Source organism: Monodon monoceros, unplaced genomic scaffold (assembly GCF_005190385.1).
Source record: "Monodon monoceros isolate NGI ecotype Baffin Bay Population unplaced genomic scaffold, NGI_Narwhal_1 Super_Scaffold_17, whole genome shotgun sequence".
Taxonomy (NCBI): Eukaryota; Metazoa; Chordata; class Mammalia; order Artiodactyla; family Monodontidae; genus Monodon; species Monodon monoceros.
In genome coordinates, this window is record NW_021703773.1 from 29362049 (window position 1) to 29374473 (window position 12425).

A 12425-nucleotide genomic window follows, 5' to 3' on the forward strand; every position below is an offset into this window, starting at 1 on the left:
CAGATGAATTCTTAACGTGTTCAGATTGTCTTTAGGCTTTAAAGATAAAATAGGATTCTTTCTAATGAGATTAATGTATGAAAATAGCAATAATTTCAAGAAAGTAATTTTACATAATTTTATACCATGTATTATAATAATATTGTAAAAGAAAATGAAAAAATGTTCTGAAGAAGAGTGCCACGTTCCATTTGGTAAATTTTTAGGCAATTAATTATGCTCAAAGGGATTTGCATTGTTACTATGGCAACTGTTGCGCAGCACAGCTATTCTGATCTATTTCTACTGCGATAGCAGAAAACTGCCATCTTTAAATGCACCTTATCAAAATGGATTTAGTTTAGAATAACATAAGATTTCTCTTTGATTGTGGTCACCTTTTCAATGAAGGATTTCTTAATTATCTAAATGAAGGAGATTTGTGGATTTTTCTTTTCACTAATGAGTGGAACAAAAGAGCCAGAATATCTTGATGGAGTTTTACCAGCTTTATCCCCATTGTTGTTTGAGGGCGTGTACTACTAAAGACATGCAGCGCTGAAGTTTTCTTCCTTCCTCCTTACTTCTTCAGGGTACTATTCTAATCACCTCAATCAAAGATATTTTCTCAGCATTTTACTTCTTTTAGATTATCTTTTTAGTTGTAAATCCTCAGCAGTTTAAGCCTCTTGGGTTTTCTTCTTCAGATTTTTTTTTTTTTTTTCAGCTGTGAAACAAGCTGGTAAACATCTCAGGAGCCAGTAAATATCTAACTCTGGAGAATAACCCTCATGGTATGGATCCTAAAGTGTTCTTCAGAAGGGAGGTTGAGAATTACTGGGTAGCTCACCATCCCGAATTCCAGCCTTAACCATAATGATAGAAATATTTCAGCTTATGAGTTTAATAGCAGTATTTGAAGTTGTGCTGGACACACACACACACACACACACACACAGACACGTGTGCACGCACTGTAATGCCAGCATCCTTTTTTATATTGTGTGTGTGCATTTAAAATGTAATAACAGTGTATTTCTGATGTTCAGACAGAAGGCTTTTTTTTTTCAAGTGTAGTGCATATATTGCTCTATGGGAAAGGAAAGGGATGACAATTAGTTTGGAGGGAGGGGGTGACTGATTTTAAGAAAATGCGTTTTGCTAAAATTGTGTGTCTCTTTTTAGTGATTTTGAGGCAGCTCATGGAGATTTTGAGGATTCAAAATCCTTCCCTCCACCATAGCCCCAATCTGCCCTTTAATAAACTATGGCCTTTATAAGTGAATTCCTTGTTCTGAGACATATTAAAAGAATAACTATTCTCATATATAGATATAGTCCAACCCTAAAATTACCATATCCTCTTCATGAGTTTAAGCTTTTCTTGGCTCAAGTTTTGATCAGTTCTTATACAGACTTAGATGACAATGAAGCAGCTTATTCTAAATAATGAAAATTGAAACATGATTATTTAATTTCTTCTAAAATTCCAGCTTAAAATTTTTCAGATGATATATATGTGCACATATACCCTATATAGTCAGCATTCAGAATACCAGATTTTTCCATTGTTATATTTTTAATGCTTACTGGAAAAGATAAGTTGGTTTTTGAGCTAAAAATTATAATTGAGAAATGTAGTGTTTGAAAAAAGTCACATACAAGTATGAGTTTTATCTTTAGATCGCTGAAGTGGCCTTTATACTTTGATATAATTAATATTTATGGCATATGTATATATTTCTACACACACAGCACATGTATATGAACTTGATTTTAACTTAGTTTTATAATTTTATTTTTGGCAGTATTGTAACTCTAGCTATATTTAAATTTCATGCTTATGTCATATAATCTTGCATATTCAGAGGTGAGCTTTAATGTTATACAAATCTAATGCAAATATACTCTTATAACTTGCTTTTTTACATTTCATACACTTACACTTCAGTGTAATTATAATGTATGCATTGTGTATTTCATATAATACAAGATTGAAACCAAGAGTAGAATTTAGGTTAAAAAAATGAAAATAATATCTCTGTAGGGCTGTAGTTGCCAGGCAACTGACACTGTCAGTTGCATGTGAGGTGACACAATGCTCAGACTTTCTTCCTGAATCCTTTGTAAATCTGCATTATTCAGTGAACTGCAAGGTTTAGTACTTTATCTTTAAAGTGTGTATATTGTTTCTGGGCCAGAAAGATGACGTTTTCTGAAATAGCAAATCTTTAGAATGGACATGGAAATTCTTAGGTGGTTCACATAAGAAGGAAACATATTCTTAACTAAAGATAAAAGGGTACGTAATATTTACCTGAAATATAAAACTACCTGTCACATACAGTTAAAATACATTAGATTTCCTATATATGTGACATATTTGTAGGATTTATATTTAAAATATAAACATGTATTTTGAAATGGACTTTCGGTTGAACGTTTTCTATTTTTAGTAATGCAGAATCACTAATGCTGTAAACATTCATGCTGACCACAATGATATCAAAAGCTTCTGGACATTTCTTTTTATCTCCTCGGTGACTGTAGATATCACTTAATAAAGGCTACATAATATTATATATATATATATATATTTTATGATACTTTTGAGAAAAATAATATAGAAGTTTCAAATACTAGCAGTTTAAATACATAATTCAGAATTATAGATGCAATAGTATTCATATGTTTAATGATGCATGATTTTTTAATACCTCATTCAAAATCCTAATTTTTTTAAGAAGCTGCCATTTTGTTTTTTCCTGTTTATTATTTTAATGGCTGGTGTAGGCAAGTTATTCAACTCTGAATTATGAAGGATTTAAGTTGTTGGACTATAAGACTTATAAAAGCTGCTTAGAAGCGTACGAAGGCATACCAAATTGTATGACAATATTGAAATGGTTATATTATCTGAAGTTAGAAACTAAAAAGAAGTAAATCAGGATAAACTGATAAAATAAAAAGTATTGGCATGGATTTAGAAGTAATTTATTTGTTTTCAATAAATAAAGAGTTAGCAGAGGGACTTTTAGTTTCCAGTTTGTCATGTAGGAGCTCAGAAGTCTTTACTCTGGCCTAAAACAAATCAACAACTTTTCTTAGATTCATAAGAGAAGTGAGGTCACAAGGCAAACCGCTGTCCCAGGTTGGAGAGACAGACAGGCAGATACAGAGAATCCCAATGCACCAGAGCAGAAACCCACCAGCAGAAACCTCTGTGGGAACCAGAGCCAGAGTGGAAAACCTGAACTGTAATTGATGAATTGCTGGAGGCTCATATATCAAGTCCCAGAGTTAAAAACTCAGGACGGCGGGGGGAGTAATAAGGAGGCCTCCAGGCTTTTCCGAGTTTTACCTCCAGGACCTTTACCAAGTTTTCACAGTAAATATCAGAGAAAGATCCCTTCATGCTTCTGCCAAAGGAAGAGGAAAAGGAATTGTTTTGAAATATGTCAGAGCACTCTTCTTCTTAACAAGGCTGCCCGTGAGGAGAAACTATTTTACGAGAGCCTGATCTGCAGAGATTATATCAGTACCTAACCTATCTGGGGGAAGGGAAATACCCAGTCCCCGCTAACTAGCTATCCTGTCCCACCTAGGGGAGAAAGATCCCTGAGAAAACTGGTGAAATTCCCATTCCACAGCCATAGGCTCATCAGAAGACAGAGACTTAATCATAGGACCGCAGAATGCTTTCTCTCCTCCCACAACTTAACATTACATTACTAAAGGTCTGCTTACCAGTTCCTTTTAGCCAGTAACATCATGTTATCCTTTCAACAAAAAATCACAAGGCACACTAAAAAGCAAAAAACACAGTTTAAAGAGATTAAACAAGCATCAGCTCCAAAGTCAGATACGGCAGGGATGTTGGAATTTATCCGACCAATAATTTTTTTTTAAAGTATGATTAGTATGCTGAGGGCTTTAATGAAAAAAGTAGACAACATGGAAAAACAGATGGATAATTTAAACAGAGAGATGGAAATTCTAAGAAAGAATCAACAAGAAATACAAGAGATCAGAAATACTGTAACAGAAATGAAGAATGCCTTTAATAGATTCATTAGTAGACTGGATATGACTGAGAAAAGAATCTCTGAGCTTGAGAATATGACAATAGAAACTTCCAAAACTAAAAAGAAAAGAGAAAAAAAATGAAAAAATAACAGAACAGAATGTCCAAGAACTGTGGGACAACTACAAATGTACAACTACATTTCCATACACATAACGGAAATACCAGAAGAAGAAAGACAGGGACAGAAGCAATAATTGAAACAATAATGACTTAGAATTTCCTAAAATTAACATCAGACACCAAACCACAGATCCACGAAGTTTGGAGAACACTAAGCAGGATAAATGCCGAAAAAAAAAATACGCCTAGGAAAATCATATCCAAACTTCAGAAAATCAAAGACAAAGAGAAATCTTAAAAGAAGCCAGAGCAAGGGTCAGAATTATATCCACTTCTCAGAAACCATGCAATCAAGAAGAGAGTGGAATGAAACGTTTAGAGTGTTGAGAGAACTAAAACACCAACCTAGAATTCTGTACCTTGTGAAACTATCTTTCAAAAGTGAAAGAGAAATAAAGGCTTTCTTAGACAAACAAAAATTGGGGCATTTGTTGCCAGTAGACCTGCCTTGCAAGAAATGTTAAAAAAAAAAAAGTTCTTCAGAGAGAAGGAAAATTATATAGGTAGAAATTCAGAGCTACATAAACAAAGAAAGAACAGGGCTTCCCTGGTGGCACAGTGGTTGAGAGTCCGCCTGCCGATGCAGGGGACGCGGGTTTGTGCCCCGGTCCGGGTGGATCCCGCATGCCGCGGAGCGGCTGGGCCCGTGAGCCATGGCCGCTGGGCCTGCGCGTCCGGAGCCTGTGCTCCGCAACGGGAGAGGCCACGACAGTGAGAGGCCCGCGTACAGCCAAAAAAAAAAAAAAGAAAAAGAAAACAAAACAAAAACAAAGGAAGAACAGTGGAGAATGACTAAGTGATGGTAAAATAAAAACTTTCATTTTCTTATTCTTAATTGACCTAACAAATAACAGTTTGTTCAAAATGAAATTAGTGACAATGTCTTTGATTATGTAAGCTTATGTGTGTACACATACACACCTACACATACATACATATATATGTGTCAGGTATGCTTATGTGTGAGTGAAATGAATGACATCAATGATACAAGAGATTAGAAAGAGGAATTAGGATTATTTTGTTTTTATAAGGTACTGAGAAGTGGAATAGTATTATTTGAAAGTAAACTTGGATTAGTTGTCAATGTATATTGCAAAATCTAGGACAAGAACTTAAAATGTTTTTTTTTTTTGTTGTTTTTTGTTTTGTGGTACGCGGGCCTCTCACTGTTGTGGCCTCTTCCGTTGCGGAGCACAGGCTCCAGATGCGCAGGCTCAGCAGCCATGGCTCAGGGGCCCAGCCGCTCCGTGGCATGTGGGATCTTCCTGGACCGGGGCACGAACCTGCGTCCCCTGCATCGGCAGGCGGACTCTCAACCACTGCGCCCCCAGGGAAGCCCTAAAATGTTTTTAAATGAGGTATAATTGATATGCTAAGAAAGGAGAAAAAATTGAGTCGTACTCAGTTGAAACCATAAAAGAAAGAGAAAGTGTGGGAGACAAAAACAGGACCAAAGATCAAGGGCAACAAAATGAAACAGTAAATATACAGTAGATATTAACCCAACTATATCAATAATCACCTTGAATGTTGATGATCTACACGCACCAATTAAAAGACAGAGTTTGTCAAAGTGGATCGAAAAACAAGGCCCAACTATATGTTTTCTGCAAGAAATTCACATTAAATATAAAGGCACATATAGATCAAAAGTAAAGGGATGGAGAAAATATACCATGCTAACACTAATCAAAAGAAGTAGGCATGTCTGTCTTAATTTCAGATGGAGCAGACTTCAGAGCAAGGAAAGCTGTCAGGGATAAAGAGGGACATTACATAATAATCAAGGGGTCAGTATTCCAAGAAGATGTAACAATCCTTAATGTGCATTCGCCTAATAACAGAGTATCATAATACATGAGGCAAAGCTAATAGAAGTGCAAGGAGAAATAGATGAACCCACTATTATAGTTGGGGACTTTAATATCCCTTTATAAGAATTTAACAGATCTAGCAGACAGAAAGTTAGTAGGGACATAGCTGAACTCAAGAGCATCTTCAATCAACTGGATATAATTGACATCTATAGGCTACTTCATCCAACAACAGCAGATTACACATTCTTCTCAAGCTCACAAGGAACATTCACAGACTAGACCATATTCTGGACCAAAAAACACACCTTAACAAATTTTAAAAGTATAGAAATAATACAGGTCTGCTCTGAGACAATGGAACTAAACTAGATATCCGTAGCAGAAACATAGCTGGAAAACCCCCAAATACTTAAACAACACTTTTCTAAACAACACATGGATCAAAGAAGAACTCTCAAGAGAAATTAAAAATTATTTTGAACTAAATGAAATTGAAAATACAACTTAATGAAGTAAAAGCCCACAAAAGCAGGGCTTGGAGGGAAATTTATAGCATTTAGTGCATTTCTTAGAAAAAAAGGAAGATCTAAAATCAGTCATCTAAGCTTCTGCCTTAGGACACTAGAAAAAGAAGAGCAAATGGAATTCAAAGTAAGCAGAATAAAAGAAATAATAAAAATTAGAGCAGAAATTAATGAAATTGAAAATAGAAAATGAATAGAGAAAACAAAACTAAAAGGTGCTTCTTTGAAAAGATCAATAAAGTTTATAAGCCTTTAGCCAGGCTACTTAAGAAGAAAAAGAGAAGAAATATATTACTAATATTAGTAGTGAAAGAAGAGATATCACTACAGATCCTATGGACATTAAAAGGATAATAAAGGAGTACTATCAATAATTCTATGCCCACAAATTTGATAACCTAGATGAAACGAACCTATTTTTTGAAGACACAGTTTGCCAAAACTCACACAAGAATAAATAGACAATCTGTGTAGATGTGTATCTAGACCTGAATAGACCTTTGTATCAACAGGTGCTGAAAATCATTTGACAAAATCCAATACTCCTTCATGATGAAATCTCTCAGCAACCTAGGAATAGAGGGTAACTTCCTCAACTTGACAAAGAACATATTTATTCCTCATCTTGATAAAGAACAAAAGCCCTGTAACTAACATCATACTTAATGGTGAGAAACTTGAAGTTCTCCTGCTATGATCAGGAACAAGGCAGGGATGTCTGCTCTCACCACTGCTTTTCAACACTGTACTGAAGTCCTAAGTAATGTAACTGGACAAGAAAAGGAAATAAAAGGTATACAGATTGGCATGGAAGAAATCAAACTGTCTTTGTTCACAGATGACTTTAGTGTCTGCGTAGAAAAAAACCTCCTGGTACCAATATAGTGATTTTAGCAAGATTTTAGAATACAAGATTAATATACAAAAGTCAATCACTTTCCTGTGTACCAGCAATGAACAAGTGTAATTTGAAATTTAAAACACATTACCATTTACAATAGCACCCCAAAAATGAAATACTGAGGTTTAAATCTGACAAAATATGTACAAGATCAATATGAGAAAAACAATGAAACTCAGACAACAGATATCAAAGAACTAAATAAATGGAGAGATATTCCATGTTCAGGGATAGAAAGAATCAGTAGTGTCAAGATGTCACTTTTTGCTAAAACTTGATCTATAGATGTGATAAAATCCCAACCAGAATCTCAGGAAGTTATTTTTTTGGATATTGACAAACTGATTCTAAAGTTTATATGGAAAGGCAAAAGACCCCAAACAGCTAACACAGTGTTGAACGAGAGCAACAAAGTCAGTGGCCTGACACTACCCAACTTCAAGGCTTACTGTAAAGCTACAGTATTAAGACAGTGTAGTATTGATAAAAGAATAGACAAATAGATCAGTGTAACAGAATAGAGAGCCCGTAAATACACCCACATAAATATAATCAACTCATCTTCAACAAAGGATCAAAGGCAATACAATGGAGAAAAGATAGTCTTTTCAACAAATGGTACTAGAACTGGACATCCACATGCAAAAAAAGTAATCTAGACTAGACCTTACATCTTTCATAAATGGATTTTAGACCCTAAAGGTAAAACACAAAACTATTAAACTCCTAGAAGATAACATAAGAGAAACCTAGATGACCTTGGGTATGGCCATGAATTTTTAGATTCAACACCAAAGGCATCATCCATGAAATAAATAATTGAATGCTAAACTTTATTAAATTAAAATATTCTCCTCTGTGAAAGACAGTGTCAAGAGAAAAAGAAGACAAGCCACAGACTCGGAGAAAATATTTGCCAAAGACCATCTAATAACTGTTACCCAGAATATGTGGAGAACTCTTAAAATTCAACAAGAAAAGACAAACACCCCAATTAAAAAAAACCAGGGACCTACTGTATAGCACAGGGAACTATAGTCAATATCCTGTAATAGCCTAAAATGGAAAAGAATCTGAAAAGTAATACATATATATATATATATATATATGAACCACTTTTCTGTACATCTGAAACTAACACAACATTGTAAATCAACTATACTTCAATAAAAGTAAAAGGGAAAAAGACTTGAAAAGACACCTCACTGAAGAAGATGACATGTAAGCTATGGAAAGATGTCCAACATCATAAGTTATTAGGGAATTGCAAATTAAAACGACAGTGAGATACTACTATGTGCCTATTCGAATGGCCCATCTAAAACACTGACAACACCGAAGGATGGTGAGGATGTACAGCAGCAGGAACTCTCATTCATTGCTGGTGGGAATGCAAAATGGGGCAGACACTTTGGAAGACAGTTCAATAGTTTGTTACAAAATAAACATACCCTTACCAGGATCCAGCAATCTCTTCCTTTTCCACTCCTTCTTATTTACCTAAATGAATTGAAAAGTTATGTCCAGACAAAAACCTGCATACAGATGTTTATAGTGACTTTATTCATAATTGCCCAAACTTGCAAACAACCACATGTCCTTCAATAGGTGAATGGGTCAACAAACCACGGTACATCAAAACAATGGACTGTTATTCAGTGCTAAGAAGAAATGAGCTATCAAGCCATGAAAAGACATTGAATACATATTACTAAGTGTAAGAAACCAATCTGGAAAAAAACACCATACTGTATGATTTCCAGCTATATTCTGGAAAAGGCAAAGCTATGGAGACAGTAAAAAGATCAATGGTTACGTGAAACTACTTTGTATGATGCTACAATGGTGATGCATGTCGTTATGCATTTGTCAAAACCCGTAGAACGTACAACTCCAAGAGTGAACCCTACTGTAAACTCTGGACTTTGGATGGTAATGATGTGTCAGGGTAGGTTCATCATTATAACAAATGTACCATCTGGTAGGGATGTTGATAGTGGCGGAGCTTGTGCATGTTGGGGAACTGGGGGGCGAATGAAAATCTCTGTAATTTCTACTCAGTTTTGCTGTAAACCTCAAACTGCTCTAAAAATAAAGTTTATTAATTTTTTAAAAAGTAAAACAGAGTGAGAAGAAAGTGAAAATTAAATGACTCCATTTTGCCTGTATATTTAAATATCTTTCCCTTATGTTTCTTTTCCAAATATAAACTCAAAATTTGTCTACACACAAACATTAATAGTAATCATACATACCAAGGATAAACTATAACAGCCTATTTAATTCACATGTGGTTGAAATAATGTATATTTTCAATGAAAAGTAATATTGTCATAACATTACTAATTGAAAAAAAGTGTATTTTTAAAATTTATCCAGAATGCTAGGTGTCATTAGAGGAGGAAGAAAGCAGGTATTTGTAGCAGTTTCTTACACTTGTAAGCACCGAAAGGTTGGTAACACCGCTTTTTTATCCTGCCAGTTTTCACTGCAAATTATTTACTTTTTTGGGGAAATATATCACTAGTTCCACCCAGATAAAGGAATTTAATGGGATGAAGATAGAAATTGGAGAAGAAAGAGAAGGGGAAAAAAGAAGAGATCTTTTCAGGAAGTGGAAATATGAACTAGAAAAAATATAAAGAGGAAAGTAGCTTTATAAATAAATGAGATATAACGTAACTGACTCTGGGCTCGTTTACTCTGAAATCCTCTGCCCTGCCACATAAACGATTTATATTCTGTAATTTCCAGCTTCCTTCTGTCCTCTCTTCACAATGAACACTGCTGTTAAGCCAGCTTGTATTCCTGCCTTGTGTACCTCGAATAGTTTCTGTGAGGACGTAGAATCAATGTGAAGACTTGTGAAGTTCTGAGACAGAGGTCACAATCCTCCCAACATTGTATTGGCTCACAGTGTTTTACACTTGAATTTGCTGCCTTGAAGGAATTGCCAGTGTATAAAAATTGGTACGTTTACATAAACATCTGGATATTTCCATTTCTTTGGGAAGTTCCAGAAATCTGGCAACATGGAGTAACCTTCTCCAGTGGTACTAGACCCTTTAGATAGGATATGCACTTTCTATTTCACTCTGGTCCTTGTCACTCCTGGTAGGATTACCAACCCTTGGTCAAATGTCAGTCGTCATTTATTTTATAATCTCTCGCTTCCTTAACTGAAATGACCGGCCTTGATGTTTGTTGACATTTGGAGATTTCAACTCCTGTTCTTTGAAAGTAGATGCTGAGATTGATAGCGCTAGTAGAAAATGTTTTCAGGGCGTAAAGATAAGGATTGAAGAAAACAGATGTAAAACAAAGAAGAGGAAGTTTATTGAATAATGGAATTGACTGATATGCCTCTGAATTTGTTTCTCAAGGCAAACATGTCCCAGGTAAGACAAGTGGGACTGCTGGCTGCTGGATGTCAGCCATGGAACAAAGATGTGTGCGTTGCCAATGGAGACAGGTTTGCGTACTGTGCTACCCTGGCCATCTATATTTATCAGGTAAAAGAATGCTGATTCTTTCCAAGTTTTCCTTTTATCAGGTAAAATTACTATTTAATTAATACTTGAAAAGCTTAATGCTGTAACTTTATTGATATTTTATCGTATATTTTGTTACTATTTATACTATGTTAGTTTTACAAGTCAAGCTTTTAGAAAATGCTCATATCATAATATTAAATTATTAGCAAATTCTTAATTGATTTAGTAATCCTATTTTGATGCTATTCATCGAAAAGAATTTCTTCAAGAATTAAAGGTCCTGTTTTATGAACGGTGAACAAGTAGTTCTTAATTCTTTTAAACTATATTCCCATATAAATAAATGGAATTCATTTGTCCATTTATTTCAAACCTTGCTCAGTAACATGTGATACGAGAAAATAGTCTTATCAGTTGAAGAAGTGAGTAGTCCTTTAGAGATCCTTCTATTAAAAATAGTGCAGTTGTAACATATTTTGAGATAGTCTTGGGATAAACACCTTTATCACTACCTTTTTTCATGTGCTGGCTCCATCCAGACATCTCTTGTCAGTTCCCAATCTACACAGCCAACGGCCTTCTGAATTTTTTCATATAGAGGTGCCATGAGCATCATAAATCCAAGTCCAGTTTTTCTTCTTAAACCTGGAGCCAGTATTTCAGTGTCACCCACTAACCATTAGTCTAAACCACAGATGTGAGAGTTATCACTGACTCCCTCTTCTACTCACGTCCTGCACCCTAGGTAACCAGGACTGGTTCTGGTATTTTCTACCTTTTACTCCCTTCTTCATATCCTTCTCACCTAAACTACTGTAACGGTTTCTTAATATCCTCTTTGCCTCTATCTTGACTCCCTCTAATTTATCCTTCAGCGTAATCAGTCATCTATAATGCAAATCTAAACTTTTCAGTCTTCAGTCGCTCCTCATTCCTTAATATTAACATCCAACCTCACGGTATGACAGCCTTTCATGATCTTCCTGTCTCCGTCTCCCTGGCACCTTGTGCTCCAGACCCTGAGATCACTGCCTTTTCCAAAACTACTCAGACTCTTTTGTATCTTGCCTGTGCTTGCACTAATTTTTCAGTTTGCCCACATTGCCTGTCCAGAGACATTTTCTCATCTTTCAGGTGTCAGCTCAAATGTATAAGCTCTTTTCTACATTCTGCTTTTCCCTCGTTCTTAGTGAAGGACCTTATGGAATGGATTGCGTCCCTACATGCTTCCATTGACCAGAATGGGTCTTTCTCATCTTCGAATTCTCAAGTGACTGCACACTCTCTGGCACTTAGTAACCACTTGGTAAATGTTTCTTGAATTTTTTTATCTTGAAATGCCAACTCATTTCAGCTAAGAGTGGAAAAAAAAATTATTGCTTTATTCTGGAGTAAAAATTCCTTTAAATTGCTAATAGTGTTGTAGTTTATTGAAAATTGAAGAAATAATAGCATTCATCTATAAACCAGTTAAGTTTCCACAATGCTAAGATTTTATGT

At 35.3% G+C, this 12425-nt stretch overlaps 1 protein-coding gene across 7 annotated transcripts in view; it reads left to right on the forward strand.

Annotated features, from left to right (window-relative positions):
• WDR17 (WD repeat domain 17) overlaps window positions 1-12425 on the forward strand; it is a 77861-nt gene that overhangs the window by 12789 nt on the left and 52647 nt on the right. For 4 of the 7 annotated variants that reach the window (XR_003794219.1, XM_029226451.1, XM_029226455.1 and 1 more), the window contains exon 3: window positions 10815-10943. Coding sequence is in view for 6 of the 7 variants with exons in the window: in XM_029226451.1 (XP_029082284.1) it covers window positions 10815-10943 (129 nt within the window). In the remaining variant the exon portion in view is untranslated. Of the gene's footprint in view, window positions 1-706; window positions 774-9829; window positions 10402-10814; window positions 10944-12425 lie in introns of those variants that run through there. The other 3 variants (XM_029226453.1, XM_029226452.1, XM_029226454.1) reach the window with 2 other exon arrangements.